General features: G+C 35.9%; 1 protein-coding gene across 11 annotated transcripts in view; it reads right to left on the bottom strand.

Annotated features, from left to right (window-relative positions):
• R3HDM1 (R3H domain containing 1) overlaps positions 1 to 17,974 on the bottom strand; it is a 191,909-nt gene that overhangs the window by 88,100 nt on the left and 85,835 nt on the right. For all 11 annotated transcript variants that reach the window (XM_043990824.1, XM_043990830.1, XM_043990827.1 and 8 more), the window contains 2 exons: positions 4,645 to 4,853; positions 462 to 672 (listed from right to left, as the gene is read on the bottom strand). In XM_043990824.1, the coding sequence (XP_043846759.1) occupies positions 462 to 632 (171 nt within the window). In that variant the 5' untranslated portion in view covers positions 633 to 672; positions 4,645 to 4,853. The remainder of the gene's footprint in view (positions 1 to 461; positions 673 to 4,644; positions 4,854 to 17,974) is intronic.

Consider the following 17,974-nt stretch of genomic DNA (forward strand, 5'->3'; position numbering starts at 1 on the left):
GTGGCTTGCCTTTAACTTTGAGGCAAGCTCAAAGGTACCACAAGTGCCTGGCTAGCTATTTTATCTTTCCATAGCAGTTACGACATTTCTTTTTTAACCAGAGGTGATTTAATTCAGGATAGGATATTCCAATTAAGTAAAGAGGTGGTTTGACTTGCCTTTTCAACCTTTCTATTCTCAGAAAACTCGGGTTAAATAAAAGCTAAGCTTTCAGAAACCAGATACTCTAAGACTGATAAGGAATTGTCAGTCTATTTTTAAAAATGACCAATAATTGTGAATATATAACGATATAACTGGAACAAAGAACTAGCATGCTCATACCAGATGGCTGGCATGGTCAGCAGCAAACTGAAGGGACACACCAGAGGTCTAAATAATGAATATTATATTTCACACGAAAAGAAACAAAAACATTCACTGAACACAATACTTGATGCCACTGGGACAATCCTTCTTACCTGTAAATCAATTTTGCTGTCAATACAACGTTCATTTTTTTCTGCTGAAATCTTCTCATAGTTTTCTGATTTGATAAGATTTTCAACTCTGGTTGCATCTTTCATTTCTGCCTCCAAACCCTTCATTGTATCAGTTCCATCTTTTACAGTAACAGTATCAGACATCCTCATTAGAGAAGGTTATTTTAGAATCCTACAGGAAACTTGAAGCCTTTGAAGGAGGAACAGAATTTTAAAAATTCCTTAAGGTAGAAATTTTCTCCAATTTAAGTGTATCAGAATAACACACACACACACACACACTGTGAACTAATCAAGAAATATTTATCTCTAAGGACATTAGACTAATTCATGTCTAGAATAAATATTTTTTCTCCTATTCAAAGCTTCATGTAGATTTTTATGATTTGGAATTTCTTTCATTATTTTAAATTTCTCTTTTAGTATTTTTTTTACCTGGGGGGGGGAGGGGAGAGAAACCTACTGAAAGGCAAAGCTGCAACAATCCTCATTAAAAAAAACAACACAAAAAACCCCAAACCCCGTAATCAGAGAAATGAAATGGCAACAAAATTTTTATCCAAACTATGTGGTTGTCAAGAAGCAAGTTTCACTGAAGAATCAAGATAATGGAAATTCTAAGCTATCATGAATTAGAAGGGGATAGAATAACAAAAGAACAGTCTTCTACTCATCAAAACAATTCTGAAGTGTATCAAATGATGGTTGTTGTTCTTCAGTCATTTCAGCTGTGTCTGACGCTTTGTGACCCCATGTGGGTTTTCTTAGCAAAGATACTGCAGTGGTCTGCCATTGCCTTCTTTGGCTCATTTTACAGATGAGGAACTGGGGCAAACAGGATTAAGGGCTTTGCCCAGGGTCACACAGTTAATAAGTGTGTGAGAGCAGGAAGATGATTCTTCATGACTTCAGGACCAGCACTCTATCCATTGTGCCACCTAGATGCCCTAATCAAATGGCACTTCAATTTAATTCAACAAATCCTTAGAATAAGTACCTAAGGTATGCAGAGCACAGTGCTAGGCCTTGGGATAGAGACAAAGTTTAGTTAAGACAAGGTCACTGCCTTCATGGAACTTATAGGCCACTATGGGAGATAACACACACAAGTAAGTATTGTGCATAATTACACAAAAGTGCAGGAGAGGGACAAGCAAAGTACTGTTTGAGTTCTGAGAAGGAAAAGGCAATTACTAAAAAAGGAGTAGGAAAAACAGGAAAGGCTTCATGGAGGAGGCATCAAAAGAATGGGTAGTAGGAATTCAATATGTAAAGGCTGGGAGTAAGACATTCTAACACTCCATGGAGCTGGGAAGAGCATCAAGAACTAGAAAATCAGGAGGAGCTTTTAGTTAAAAGTGGGAACACTAAAGAAAGGACTGTAGTAAATCTTAATTCAGAGGTCGATAGTATGAAATGTTATTGTGAGGTCAGAGGAGCAGGATTTTTAAAAGGCCATTGGATTTGGTGATTTGGAGGACAGTGACAATTTTTAGGCAGGAGTTGAAGTTCAATGTTGGGGATGAAAGCCAGATCTCGAATCTGATTAATCTGTCAACAAGCATTTGTTAAGCACTTAAGCTCTGCCAGTCCCTGGGCTAAGCTCTGAGGATACAAAGAATGGCAGAAATACAGTTCCTGCTCTCAAGGAGCTCACATTGGAATTAGGAAGACAACAGGTAAATTAATAATAATTATATCACTTTAAGGTTTGCAAAGTGCTTTAGAAATACCATCCCATTCTCAATAATACAATGATCCAAGACAATCCCAAAGGACTACTAATGAAACATACTATCCACCTCCAAAGAAAGAAATTATATTGATGGAACAGACTGAAGCATGCTATTTTTAACTTTCATTTTTTTCTTTTAATCAAGTTTTCTTGTACAAAATGACAAATATGGTAATGTTTTACATAATCATCCACGTATAACCCATTTCTGACTGCTGTCTCGGGGAGGGGAAAGGAAAGGAGGGAAAGATGGATAAAAATTGGAACCCCAAACTATAAATATAAATGTTCATTATTTAAAAAAAAATCATCTCATTTTTTCCTCACCGCGGCTTGGAAGGCATGTATGTATGTACAAGATGTATACTGTATAAATAGTAGGTTATCTTACAAGAAAGGCAGTAAGGGGGTCTTGAGGACTGGAACACAATGATGACTAAGACAGGCCTCTTGCAAAAAGTGGGATTTGAGCTGAGTCGTAATGGAGGCAGAGATGGAAGGTGCATTTCAGACAGCCACTTAAAAGGCACAGAGGTCAGAAGATGCTGTGTTACATCTGACGAAAAACAAAAAGGCTGGGGTCGCTAGATTGTAGAGGACACTGAAGGGAGAAAAGAGTAAGAAGGCTGGAAAATGAGGAAGGGACAATGTTGTGAAAGGTTTTAAATACCAGAGGATTTTGTATTTGATGCTAGAGGTAGTAGGGAGCTACTCAAGTTTATTGAATAGAGGGGAGATCTTTGTTTTAGGACGATTGTTTTGGCAACTGAGAGGTAATGGATTAGAGTGGAGAGAGACTTAAGGCAAGAGCAGTCCCAAATGCTAATGGTAATAGTTCGAGCATAAGATAATGAAAGTTTGAAGCAGATTGCTTGCTATCTGAGGAGATATATTTGAGCAAGGCTGTTAAAGTAGAAATGGCAAAATTTGGCAATAAATTGGACATGTGGGGACTCACTCAGGATGTGAGTCTAGGTGGCTGGGAGGATGATGATAACCTTAACAGTAATAAGGAAGTTGGAAAGAGGAAAGAATTTTGGGAGAGAGATAAGTTCAGTTTTGGACATGTTGAATTTAAGATGTCTGCTGCACATCCAGTTTGAGATGGTTAATACAGGCAATTGGAAATGTGTTAATACAGGTAGGTCAGGAAAGAAAGTGGACCTAGATAAGAGATCTGCACAGAGATAACTGAATGCATGGGAGCTGAGGAAAGCACCAAGTAAAACAGCCTAGAAAAAAAGAAGAGAGGAAGGCCCAACAAAGAGTCCCCAGGGAACAATATGGTTAATGTGTGAGTCCTGGCTAAAGATTCAGCAAAGGAAACAGAGAAGGAATGGAACAAGTAGAAGAAAACCCAGGACAGAGCAGTGACAAAAACATTTAGATAAAGGAAAGTTATCAAGGACATGTGGGTGAGCCTCATTATCAATGGTTATTGAGTGGTTAAGAAGATTGAGAAAAGGCCATTAAATTTGGTAACCAAGAGTTTGATGGACAGGGGAAGAAAGTGGCAGAGTAAGAACATAAAGTTTGTTAAGTAAAAAATAAAGTTAAAATTTTTAAAAAAGGGGGCAGCTAGGCACAGTGGATAGAGCACCGGCCCTGGATTCAGGAGGACCTGAGTTCAAATCCGGCCTTAGACACTTAACAATTACTAGCTGTATGATCCTAGGCAAGTCACTTAACCCCAACTGCCTCACCAAAAAAAAAAATTAAAAAAGATAGTATTGGTAACTTTGGAGAGAGCAGTTTCAGTTGAATATAGTCAGAAGCTAAAATGCAGAGGAATTAGAAAAGAGGGAGAGGAGAGGAGAGGACATGGAGGTAACCTAGTATAGAAATCCCATGGTAGCAATTCCCCAAGGTTGAGGAAAGAGCAGAAGCTCAGGAGCATGAGGGAGGTTAGGATGGTGACTGACAATTATTAAAATGGTAGGACTTTGGTCATGGTTGGATATGGAAGCAAATGAAGTGTTGATTAAGTGTTCAACTGTGAAAACCTTAAAAAAAAATTAAGGCTGAATATATTCTCCATAGAGATCTGGAAAATCTAAGATTTCTTTCCTTTGGAAAAAGAAGTTTGTATAAAAATTAATTTAAGTTGAGAAATCAAAAAATCCATTTAACTCTCAGTAGCAAATCAAGCAGAAACAGATTTTTAGAGTCAGAAGTAATCGAACTGAAAATTTGCCTTCCTTAAACTAACATTTTTTCTAGTTAACTGACTTACACTTGAAAATGATCCAAAAGACAAGCAAACAATACTGATGATATAATGAAAGAGGGAAACAAATATTTTATTTTTAAAATCTTATATCTTAAAGATTTTCTTTAATTTATATTTAAGATTTTAAAACAAAAGTAGTGGACAATGTAGTACACCAACACATATTTTGGGGATTTAGGGAGGTGAGATATTATTACCTGATGTGTGCTATAGATTTGGGATTGTGGTCTTCCACAAAAATAAAAGAAAATAATCCAAGGTTCCTTTTCACAGTTGTCAGCCAGGATGTCAGTTGTATTGAACCATCTGGAATCTGGTAGGAGGAGTCCCATGTCCTTGTCAACAGTGTAGAGTCCTGGACTGAAGTGGACTTTCTTGGATCATATATATCATCACTTTTATTGGCCTAAAATAAAAAACAAAACAAAAACATAGTTAAAATTCACTATAGTAGGGCAGCTAGGTGGTGCAGTGGATAGAGCACCGGCCCTGAATTCAGGATGACCCGAGTTCAAATCCGGCCTCATACCCTTGACACTAACTAGCTGTGTGACCCTGGGCAAGTCACTTAACCCCATTTGCCTCACCAAACAAAAAACAAAAAAAAATTCACCATAGTAGCTTCTATAGCAATATATCTAAAGCAGTGGCTCTTCTTCTTCTTTTTTTTTTGTATTATGGACCTATTTGGAAGTCAGGAGAAGCTTATGGATCCTTTTCTCAGAATAATGTTGTTAAATATATAAAATAAAATATCTCTGATTACAAAGGAAACCAATTGTATTTAAATTCAGTTATCAAAATATATTTTAAAATCCCCAAACAATTTCACAGACATCAGATTAAGAACCCTTGATTTAATAGAACTGGAACACTTCAGAGTAATTTATACTTTTACCATCATTTGTTAGAGATCACATAATTTTTCTGTTTAAAATCATAAAGTATTCCTTATTATGAACTATAATTTCACTGAGAAAATTTCAAAGCTTTAGATAGAAGTTTAAGATATAAGTTTTAAAAAGATCCATGGTATTTGATAACTCTTGAGGACATGAGTAAAAGAATCATATTTTTAAAGGCCCACCTAAAAGCCAGTAACTAGAGGGTTAACAAAGGACACTATAAAACTAGGATATAATGTTCAGTCAGAATTCAACTAGCATATATTTGACCAGTGGTGTATAATACTCTTTTCTAATTACCCCAAAGTCACTCTGATCGCCATATTTTCAAGGCTTATTCAATATAAGTAACTGGTTTTAAATAGGCTGCCAAAAAGTCAGTAGTATTTATATCTGCATTCCTTTGAGAACTTTGATGAGTTTATGTATACATAAAGTCCTGGGCAATCAAGCTGAAAAGCTCTTTAAAACACAGCTGAAGTATCAGTAATCAAAATAAAAATATAACAAAACATGAAATTTAGCACTGAATAATTCACAAATAATTTTTACTGTCTCAAAAGCATCATGAAATGGAAAAGTCCAAGGACCAGCAATATTTTAAAATCAATCTCTACTTTTCAAATTGTTAACACTGAAATACAGAAGAGAATAAAAACAATTAGGAGTTTATAGGTATAAAGAGTATCATTTTGAACTTTTTTCTGCCTCAATGAAAAATTTAATGATGACTTCCTTATATAAAATATACAAGCTTTGTTTTATATCATATGCTTAATATAAAATGGGCAAATAGCAGAATTTTGTGGGATTAAAGTCAAGTCAGTTGATATAAATACAGAGGTGAAAGATTTAATCCCCAGTTGCTACCAAGAGGCAGCCTGACAGTGGACAGAAAGCCTGGCTCAGAGGCAAGAGGCTCTGGGTTCAAGCAATACCTTTCTCACATACTAGCAGTGAAACCCATGGCAACTCTCAGATTATAAACTGGAAATGTAATCTTCTTCCCAGAAATTCCTTATATGGCAAAGTCTAGTTTTAAAAGTTATGAAAAATTAGAATGTTCTTTTCTAAAACAAAAACAAAAACTTTTATACTGTTAGAAAACGATCATCTGTTTTTAGCTTTCTCATAATTTATTAACAGGGAAAACGCATTTTTTACCTAAATTTTTCTACTGCCTTTTATGATTTAAGTTTTAAGCTTTTGTTTTTGTGATTATCAAGCACATTTATTAAAGTTTGTGTGTTAGGTGGACGTAAGATGTATAAATGCATGGTATGATCTAAAGAACATTAAATAGAATATGGAAACCTGAGTTCTAGTGGTGGACTGTGCACTTGAACCTGAGGTTTTCAAAACTGTTTAGACTTCTTTCCATGTTTAGATATAACTAACTTATGTGTTAGTTAAAAATCCAAATAGAACAGGTACAAAATGACCTACTTGAATAAGTTACTATCTTTGAAAAAAAGTGAATGAATAAAAAGTAAAGACAACTGCCTCTTATTATCATCATTTCTTAGACAGGGTTTTTTTTTTAATCATGAAAGTATTTTATTATTTTCCAGTTACATGTAAAGATAGTTTTCAACATTTGTTTTCATAAGATTTTTAGTTCCAAATTTTTCTCCCTCCTTCTCTTCCCTCCCCAAGACAGAAAGCAATCCAATATAGGTTATTTATGTACAATTACATTAAACATATTTCTTTGACAAGTTTGACAAGGATAAATAATAGCTGCACAAAGCAATCCAAAAGAACGCTGAATGTGCTTCAGTTAGCAAAAGTAAACTCCTTCACAACCAGAGAGACAGACCACATTCAAGAGCAACACAGGCATACACACAACTTCATTTGTAAAACACTGCAGAGCAGGTAAGTCCTATAAAATAGGGTAAAGAAAAAGCCTTCAGGGAACATGGAGTGAGACCCAATTCAGCCAAATATATCATCCCAAGACCATTTAGAAATGAAACTAGGAGAACAAAGAGATTCCAAATGAAGTATACCAGCTACAATTTTTTCATCAAAGACAGTGCAAATACATTTGTACCTTAACATCAGTTATATTCATCTCTTGAATGAGGGGGTTAGATTAGATGGCCCCAAAGACTTCTTCCAGCTTCAAATCTATGATCCTAAGTGGAAATAGCATTTAAATTCAGTAGTAACTCTTATCACTCAATGACCAACCACAATTCCAATAGACTCATACTAAAACACGTTATCCACCTCTAGAAAGAGAAATGATGGATGGAGAATGCAGGTTGAAGCACATTTTTTTTTCCAAATTTTTTTTTTTAACATAGGCAATGAGGAAAATTTGTTTTGCACCTCTATACATATTTGTAATGGGTTTTATTTTTCTTGCCAACTCAATGGATAAGGGAGAGAATTTAGAACTGGGGAAAAAAAAAGGAAATTGCAGTTAAGACATGTAGAATACAAACCTGACCAAAATCTAGACAAATCATAGAAAAAAATCTGTGTTGGATAAATTTTAGATATACTCAGGGAATAATTTTCAAGATATTTTAAAAGGCAAAGACTACAAAATAATTGAAAATTTCAAAGATGGTATGATCGAAATAAGATAATTAAGAAGACCTGTAGCTATAGACTCATTTAATTATGAAGGGTATTGTACTTGTGGAGGATATGAAGGAAGACAGAATTTTAGCAAATGACTTTTTATAGGAGGTTACATATTCACAAGTGCACCAAATTGAGTATTATTTGGTTTGATGGAGCAAAATCCAAAACCTCAAACAAGGTATCTTCTCAATAATTTTATGACCATACAGATAAATTAGTTATATGGTAGGTACTCTGATAATATCACATGTAGTATGAAAGAAGAACAATATACTCGCCACTAGTGTTCTCATCACTATAAAGGAGGATCAAAAAAATCTATAGTTCAAATGTGTAGCAGAAGACTCTTAACATATGGTCATTCAGCTGCCACCAGAGAAGGGGAACTGGCTACTTTCTTCTGTCTTCTCTTCTCCGGGCTAAATATAACCATTTCTTTCAATCACTATTCATATGACCTCATGGTTCTTTACCATACTGGTTCTCTTGCTATGCTTTCCAGATTATTAATGTCCTTTCTATAATATAGTGTCAAGAAGTGAACATAATACTGCAGATGTGGTCAGGTGAGGACAAAAGCAGTACAATGATTCCAACCTGTAATCTAGGTCACTCTATTATTGTTATCTATATTAGCTTTTTTCCCCCTGCCACATCAGAATGCTGATTCATATTAAGTGTGTAATTGACCAAAACTCTGAGATTCTTATAAGATAAATTGTTATTTAGTCATGCTTCCACATCCTATACTTCTCAGGTAAAGTTCTTGAACCAAGTAGGACACTTTAAATTTCAAATTACTCGATTTGGTTCAAAGTTCTAGTCTGCCAAGATTTTTTTCTAGAGTTTAACTCTGCCATTAACTATAATCTCTATCAGATTTCTGTCAGCTGCAAATCAATAAGGATGCCATCTATAACTTTATCAAAGTTAATGGTATAAATATTAAACGGCACCAGGTCAAGCATAACACTTGGTCAAGCATATGAATATGCAACTGGGATTCTTCTAAGATGACACTGAACCTTTAATGATTATTTGAGAGTCTGGTCTTTAAAACACTGCAGAATCTAACTGACCACCATTTACCTGACATCCACCTTCCTTTCTATAAGACTTCACAAAACACATTATCAAATTCATTGCTAAAATTTAGATAAAAAATATTCAGAGAATTCCTCTGATCTACCAACTGAATAACTGATTCAAAAGCAGAAATGAAGTTAATCTGGCATGACCTGTTCTTGATTAAACTTTTCTTTGTGGGGGAAAGAAGTATTTTTCACTTCCTTTTTAAGAGGCTCAATAACCATCATCTAAGTAATATATTCTAAAGTTTTGCCAAGAATTAAAATCAAAGTCACTGGCCTAGAGCCTAGTGATTATATTTTTAGAAATCTTGGAAAGAAAAAAAAAACAGGCAACATTTATTGTTCTTGAGTATAGCAGAACCTCATCCATCATCTGACATCTTTGCTAAGTCAACCCTCAGTGATCTCTAAATCACATCTTTCAGTTCTCACAGTAGGATATAACTCATCTGGGCAAGTGACTCAGCAAGGTCAGCTAGGTGCTCTACTATTATCTCCTTTCTTTGGGTATCAGTTCCCTAATTAGTTACTTTTGTTCTTATTTTTCTATTCTTCCTAGGTAATAGCTCTGCCTTCTTTCAGTTATTATTATTATTATTCCATCTATTCTAAGCATTATCCTACTCTTTCCCGTAATATAGCTACACCCCCATCCTCCTGTTGTCCTTAGTTTTCCTCATCAGCCTCTATTCATTGTCAGCTTTGGTACTCCTGAGATTTTGGTATTGATCCTTTGTTGGCTGTCTTTCATTCCATATTCTTTTTCTTTTTTTTTTCCCCAGTTTAAGTTGGCTAGTGTATGTCCTGAGAATCTGTAATTGCAGAATTATTTCTGTCTTCAAAATTTCATTTGTGAATGTATTTCATCCCTTAAAGGCTGACTTACCCTGTAGTGAGTGAGATCCTAAGAATCCTTTCTCTAAACCCTTTGAAATCTGCCTACCTAAAATGTTAGGGTTCACAAAAGGATATGCCTTTCTTCTCTTTTATAAAAAAATTCTAAGATGAAATAATCACTTCTCCCCAAGGTTCCCATCATCTCTACTCTAGCAATCAGTTCCTTTCAGTTGTTGTGAATCAAATTCAGCACAGATTCCGCCCCCCCCCCCATGTATATTGGCCTTGCTACAATGCCCTCTGGACCCTACATACTGCTAACTGACTACAAAAGACTCCTGGGTTTTGTCATCAACCCTGCTATTGCACCCTACTGACCATCAGACCTTTTTAACCTCCCTGCAGCTGAATTTTTCTAAATATGTTATCTTCTCTGATTAGAATGTGAGCTTCTTACAAGCAGGGACTGTCTTGCTTTTTATTTGTATCCCCAGAATTTTAGACAGGGCTTGGCACAAAGTATTTAATAAATGCTCTTCAGTTCCATTCTTTTTCCTTGTCAGCTCCTCTGCCTTCTCAAAGATGAAATTATCAATAAGGCAAGTTAGGAAATTATTCACTGTTCTGTTTTTGGCAGTGTGCCAGATTCAGCAGATGTCCAGATAATTCAGGTCTCTCACCACTACTATATGTTCCTCAAGCTTGCCTCACCATTCTCCCTTTTCAGTTGGGAACATAACATCATATTCATTCATTCATTCATTCTTTCTTTCTTTCTTTTTTTTTTTTTTAATTTTTTGATGAGGCAATTGGGGTTAAGTGACTTGCCCAGGGTTACACAGCTAGTAAGTGTCTGAGGCCACCTTTGAACTCAGGTCCTCCTGAATCCAGGCTGGTGCTCTATCCACTGCGCCACCTAGCTGCCCCTTAGCATCATATTTTACTGAGAAAATGGAAACTTTGCTCTGAGCTCTGCTCTAGAAAGGATAAGTAGTGGAGGAGATAAGAGTGCTGGACAGAGTATGGAAGGTTTCAAATCTTACCTCTGATATTTTTTTGACTCTGGAAAGTCAATATCTTGGGCCTTATCTATAACTTAAGGGATTAGACTGAATGACTTTTAAGGTCCCCAGTAGCTATAAATCTGATTCCTTTTTCTATATTTAAAAAACCCTTGGAAGCAGCTAGGGTGGCACAGTGGATAAAACACCAGCCCTAGATTCAGGAGGACCTGAGTTCAAATCCAGACTGCAATCACTACCCTGCAAACCAAAACAAAAAAACAAACAAAACCCTTGACATCATCTCCCTTTCTCTTATTCTTCACTCCAGACTGATCAAGAAGTGACCCTGTATATGTACCTTGATCTTAATTCCATCTTCTGCAGAAAAAAATTCCCTCCCTAATCTTCAGCCATGTGTTTCCTATTTGCTGGTTCATTTCCTTCTGCCTATAAACACAAGTGAATATCCCCAGAAAGACTGCCCCCCAAAAAAACCCCACAACACTTACAACAACAAACAAATTTCACTAGATTCAACCATTCCCACAGGCTATTGGCCTATATGTTTTCTCCCAATCAGTCAGATTTATAGAAAAAGCTGTTTACCATCTGTTTTTACTTCTTACTCTTTTCTCAACCCTTTGAAAATCTGGCATCTGACCTCATCACTCAAATTAAAATGCTCTCTCCAAACTTACCAATTATCTTTTAAATTAGCTAAAACTTATAAAAGTGCTTTGCAAACCCTTAAATAAATGCTTCCTTCTCCTCCTCCTCCTCATTATTGGAGTTGTTAAATTGCCAAATCTGTTGGCTTTTTAAGGGTCCTCATCCTTCTTGACTTTTATGCAGACCTCTCAACACAGCTGGTTATCTTCTACTCCAGGATACTCTCACCTCTTTAAGTTGTCATGATACTCTCCTTTAGTTTACCTCTTACTTATCCGATAATTTATTTTCAATCTCCTTTTGCTGGTCCATTACTGGTATCCTATCCCTGAATTGTAGGGATATCCTAAGGCTTTGTCCTGAGTCCTCTTATTTTCTTTCTTAGTTAGTGACCTCATCATGTGCCATGGATTTAATTCTCAGCTCCATATAGATGACTATCAAATTTACATATTGAGCCCTAGTCTCTCTCTTGAACTCCAACTGCATATCTTAACTGCCTAATGGATATTTCAAATGGATGTCAGGTAGGCATTTTAAACTCTCTATATGAAACTTAAATTTATTATTTTCTTTCCACCCCCCTACCTACCCTTATTGAACATCTCTTTTTTGATCAAGGCCATCAGTATTCTTCCAGATTTAGAACTGGGATATCATCCTTCACTCTTCACTTTCTCTCCCATTATATATCTAACCAGGTGCCAAATCTTGCAATTTCCATCTTCACAAAATCTCTCACATGTCTCTAACTCACGCAACTGCCACATTAGTTCAGGCTCTTATCACCTCTCCTAGACTATATACAACAGCTTCCTAATTAGTCTTCATGCCTCAGGTCTCTTCTTATTCCAAAAGATTTTATACATTCCTACTAAAGCGATTTTCCTACAACACAGATTTGACTCTACCTCTACCCTACTCAATAAACTCCAATGGCTCCCTGCAGCTTTTAGGATCCAACTTAAACCCTTCTATTTGACTTTTTTTTTTTTTTTTGCGGGGCAATGGGGGTTAAGTGACTTGCCCAGGGTCACACAGCTAGTAAGTGTCAAGTGTCTGGGGCCGGATTTGAACTCAGGTACTCCTGAATCCAGGGCTGGTGCTTTATCCACTGTGCCACCTAGCTGCCCCCCTATTTGACTTTTAATACAAAGTCATCGTGAACTATATCTTTAGTCCTGTTTTATTACCATTCTCTCTTCCTAAACTCCATATTGTAGCCAGACTAGCCTTATTCTTCACACAAGGCATTCTGTCTCCTGTCTTCATGCTTTTCTTTAAACTGGTTATTATACCTTATGCCTGGAATGTCTTCCTTGTCTCCCACCTAAACTCCACCCAAGGCCTTGGAGAGTGGATTCTTGCCCAAGTTAAAAAAAAAAATTTAGATCCCTCAGCAAGGATTGGAAAAAATGGAAAGAAGAGGGAAAGAGTAGGACTAGCTAAAAAATATTTGCATGGATTTGGATTGATGTGCAGAAACAAAAACTCCCCAATCCCAAATCCCCAAAAATGTACAAATGAAATATGGGTGGAAAAAAGAAAATACTATTTTTAAAGTGTCTAAAAATAAAAATTTAAAGGAAATGTAAAAAAAAAACTTTACTTGAAATCCCATCACATTATTATTATTCACATTTTGGTAACTATTTGGAACATGCTACTTCAAATTCTAACTTTCTGAAAATCACAGCAGTTGTATAATGCAACATTTAATAGTTAGAAACATCTAAAATAATTTATAATATAAAATACATGTGTAGACCACAATATTTTCCAATGGAATAACTAAAAATCTAAATATATACTTTATCATAATGAAACAAAACTGCACCCCAACTTCCAATTTTATTCATTAAAAAAAAACACAGGAAAGCTATGACTGTACATAATAAATTAACTGAATTGTTACATTATCAAAGTTAATGTTCATTCATATTGAGTTGGAAATACTTGCAAATCCTCTGTTCCCTGCACAAGATCTCGAGTTGTTATTCTGAACTGTTCATGCAGTGAACACAAAATATATAGTTATGAATTACATTAAAATTTAATTCTATTCTATTCTTGATATGTAATTAGTAGATTTTTGGTTGAGTATATTTGATATTGGTTAATAACTGACAGAATTTCATGTCATTTTCGGTGACATCGATTTTACAAAGTACAACAAAAATAACAGACAATAATAAGATGGAAGAAGATAAAAACATTTGCAACATAGCTCAGAACCACTGCTAGGCTCTGGTAATTTTCACAGCCTTCCTCTCCTTCCTCTCAATGCTCTCTCAGATCTTGGTTCTCTTCAAATCTCAGCTCACACGCTATGTTCAACTTCCTCTAGCAGCTAGTGCCCTCCCTACCAAACCAGAGATAGAATGGAAAATTCCAGAGCACACAAAGTATTTCATTTTGGTCTTAGAATTTCTTAGAATTTAGCATAATACCTGGCAATACGGGTGCTTAATAAATAATTTCTGACTGGACTGATCGTGTCTCTGTGTATGCTGGTTGTCTATATTCTTTCTTTTTTTTTTTTGGGGGGGGGGGGGAGAATGAGGGTTAAGTGACTTGCCCAGGGTCACAGGGCTAGTAAGTATCAAGTGTCTGAGGCTGGATTTGAACTCAGGTCCTCCTGAATCCAGGGCTGGTGCTTTATCCACTGCATGACCTACCTTTTCCCATGGTTGTCTATATTCTAAACTCATCTCTTTTCTCTCTCTGTCCAAGTCATCTTTTACAGAGGCTGAATTAATGAGCAATGTATATATCTGCACCTAATATATATATATATATATGTATATATATATATATATATGTATATATATGTATATATATATAAAATTAAACTTTGAAATCACATTTTCCCAAACTTTTTTTTTTACCCAACTCCATACATTTTCCCATATTAAATAAATTTAAATGTCATTCTAATAATAATACTAGAGCCATCACAATAGAATTCAGGATACTTTATATAAAGAAAATTCAAAGCACAAACCCAACACGTCACCTCCTTTCTCTCTAAGAGTAAAAATGGATACAATCAATATAATTGGCCTAGCTAAGTGTCTCTGGAGAAAGGCAAAGAAAAGTGTTTACTTTCTAAATCAGAAATGGTGGAGATTAAGCATTCTAAGAATCAATTATTTCTTAGTCACTTGAAAAAGAATCAATCATTTAAACAAGAATTTAAGAATCAATATTTAATAATGATAATTGCCTATGTTCTCAAGTTTTAATGGTCAGTCAACAAACATTTATCGAATACTCACAGGGAACATAGCAATGTCATAGAAGACTGGAACATGCCAAATAATAGACAACTTCTGAGACACTTGCAAGCTAAAAAGTGGGGCAAAACAAACATATCTCTAAACAAATATAGCAACTCCCTGAAAAGAAGCAAAAATCATGATAGTGAGACTACTGACTAAAGACTATGAAGGTGTCATTAAGGAAATTTCTGAGTTGAGGATCTACTAATAGAAAAAAGGAAACTGTTCCATGTATAGAAGACCATCTGAAAGATGGTGGAAAGATGGAGAAGGCTAAGAACAGCACCACAGGCAACACAGGGGTAGGATCTACTTTCTCACCATCCATTTTATTCTCAGCTTTAAAAAATCTGACCTCTGTCCTGATATTGTCCTTAAACTTCCTTCTCAAAGGTCAGTGGCCAAACCCAAGGTCAGTCTTTATTATCCTTGATGGCTATGGTGCATCACATATTATTGACCTCTAACTTTTCAATATGATCCTGAATCAGGATACCAGCCTCCTGTTCGTAACAATATTGACAAAAACAGCAATAATAGTAAGAAGAATATGCGTATAATACATTAAATGTTATAAAGTGTTATTCCCTTAGGTATTATAAATCCCCATTTTACAAACAAAGAAATTGAAGGTAAGAATAAATGAAAAAAGCACTTATTAAGCATTCACTAGGACGCTAAGTTCTGGGGATGCAAAAAGAAAAAGCGAGACAGTCTTTGCTTTTCAAGAGCCCATATTTTAACAGGGGAGAAAACACATACAGTAAAGCTTTATTTAATTACTTTATTATATCTTCCTAAAATCTCAAGAATCTGTTCTTAAATATCGACTGCCAACACCCCATTACATAACAGACTTCAACTTCCACCACTTCCAAAGTACTATAATCTTTCTGCTTCTAGATTCTGTCCTTGTGTATAAATCTCATTTTCCTCTTCTGCTCAATAGCTACAATGTTGCCTAATGATTTAAGTTCATTTACCTTAGCCTTAGCCCTTCATGTTTTGGTCCTGCAGAGTTTGGCACCACCATAACTTTTTAGCCTTACCTCATGTTACTATCTTCTATGTTCTAAGACCAGCTAAACCAGGCTTCATGGTCTGGACTGCACCATGTATACATCTGACATTATTCTTTGTTCACTTTACTCCCTATGCCTACAATGTGTCCTCCCCACTTCTACCTGTTAAATTCCTACTAATTTTTTAAAGTCCAACTGAAAAAACCCCCCCTTTATGAAGTTTGAATTCCACCCAGTTTGCAATTTCCATACTTGGTTTGCAGTTCTCTTATGCCCTTACACAAATAAATAGGATAAAAAACAATGCATCCTGCCTACTGGAGTATAAATTCCATAAAGGAAGTGGTTATGTCTTATCTAAATTGTATATTGACTAACATTTAGCACAATATTCTACAACTAGTAAATACCTAATGTTATTTTTTAAGGTTACTTTATTAAAACTTGATTTGGATTCAGAAGGACGTGAGTTCAAATCTGGCCTCAGACACTTGACACTTACTAGCTGTGTGACCCTGGGCAAGTCACTTAACCCTCATTGTCTCACACACACACACACAAAAAACAACCAAAAAACCCCTAAAACCAAAACTTGATTTGGATCAGTAATGTTAGAAAGCTATTGATTAACTGCCAATAGTACAGTGGCCAATAGTGAGAAATGATTATTAATATTAATAATGGATTTCTTGGGGGGACCTAGAGATCAGTTTTTCAGTCCTTTCTCTACCCCCCCCCCCCCAATCCAGAACTCTGGAAAGTCCAGTATTCCTTGACCAGGGATAAACCCAAGGAAACAAAAGAAATGGAGAATGATTCTTTTGTTTAGCTCAGTGAAGGACTGATGGGATCAAACCACACCTAGATGATGGATTTTGTCTTAAGCAACTTGAGCATTCTTTTCCCTGATGTCATCTGTGGACCACTTTCAAATCATGTCAAGCAATGGAATTGAATGATGCTAACCAATTAACTTTGATCAATGTATTATAACATGCTTTGAAAGAGGACATAAAGCCTCAGAGGATGCCATTAGAGGTCTTTTTTGGATTCTAGAGACTCTGGCTTTCAGGTCTTCTGGGTCTTTGAGTGTTTTTCTCCTGCTCCAGCGTACTGCCATGCTGAAGCTCTCTCCCTGCTTTCTCTACCACGTAGCCAGAGACCATGAGAACTTAGGGAGACATGCGGCCAATCGTTTACTGGTATACAATATTAACAAATTAAAATATGCTTACCCCAAACGGGTATCTATAGCAATTGTAATTATTTCAAAAAACACACAATTCAAAGAACCAGGCATAAACAATAATTTTAGCTGCAGAGTAAAGACTAATTTAAAAGTAGGAAAGCCTAGAACAAAGCTTCTTAAACTGTGGGTTGTGAATCATGTAACTGAATGTGGAGGTAGCAACAATTTGGCAACAGTAAAAGGTTATGCAAACCTATTTTATATACCTGTATACCCAAGACGGTGTAAAAATTTCTTGGGCAAAAAGGGGAGGCAAGTGAAAAATGTTTAAGAAGCTCTGACCTAAGGGGCAGCTAGGTGACGCAGTTGATAGAGCGCAGGCCCTGGATTCAGGAGGACCTGAATTCAAATGTGACCTTGACACTTGATATTTACTAGCTGTGTGACCCTGGGCAAGTCACTTAACCCCAATTGCCTTACTAAAAAAGCTCTGACCTAGAAGACCAGCAAGATAGCTGTTTTAGCCATGGCCAGTGGTGAGGACCAAGAATAGGGAGAGTTGCTCTCCTCAATTTCATCATATATCTTTTGGGAGTATTACAGCAAAAAATGTAGATTTATCTTAGTATTTATATAGTCCAGAAAGCCCCAGCTATCAGCTATGAGGAATATCCTTGCTGTAAACACAGTTCAAATCCAACTTTAGCTTTGACTATGGAACTTCAGTAACTTCTCACTCCTATATCATCTTCAAGATGCTAGCTATTATCATTTCTTCTTTACTCTTCCCTAAATGTTAATCAAGCTGTATCCTCTGTCATTTATTCTCATTTTATCACTGGCATACACTAACGCAGTTCTGCACATTCCATGTCCAAACTTTGCTTAGGAAGGAGATCTGTTGTCCTCTGCTCCAAAATTCTTCATTCAT

This window comes from Dromiciops gliroides, chromosome 3 (assembly GCF_019393635.1).
Source record: "Dromiciops gliroides isolate mDroGli1 chromosome 3, mDroGli1.pri, whole genome shotgun sequence".
NCBI lineage: Eukaryota > Metazoa > Chordata > Mammalia > Microbiotheria > Microbiotheriidae > Dromiciops > Dromiciops gliroides.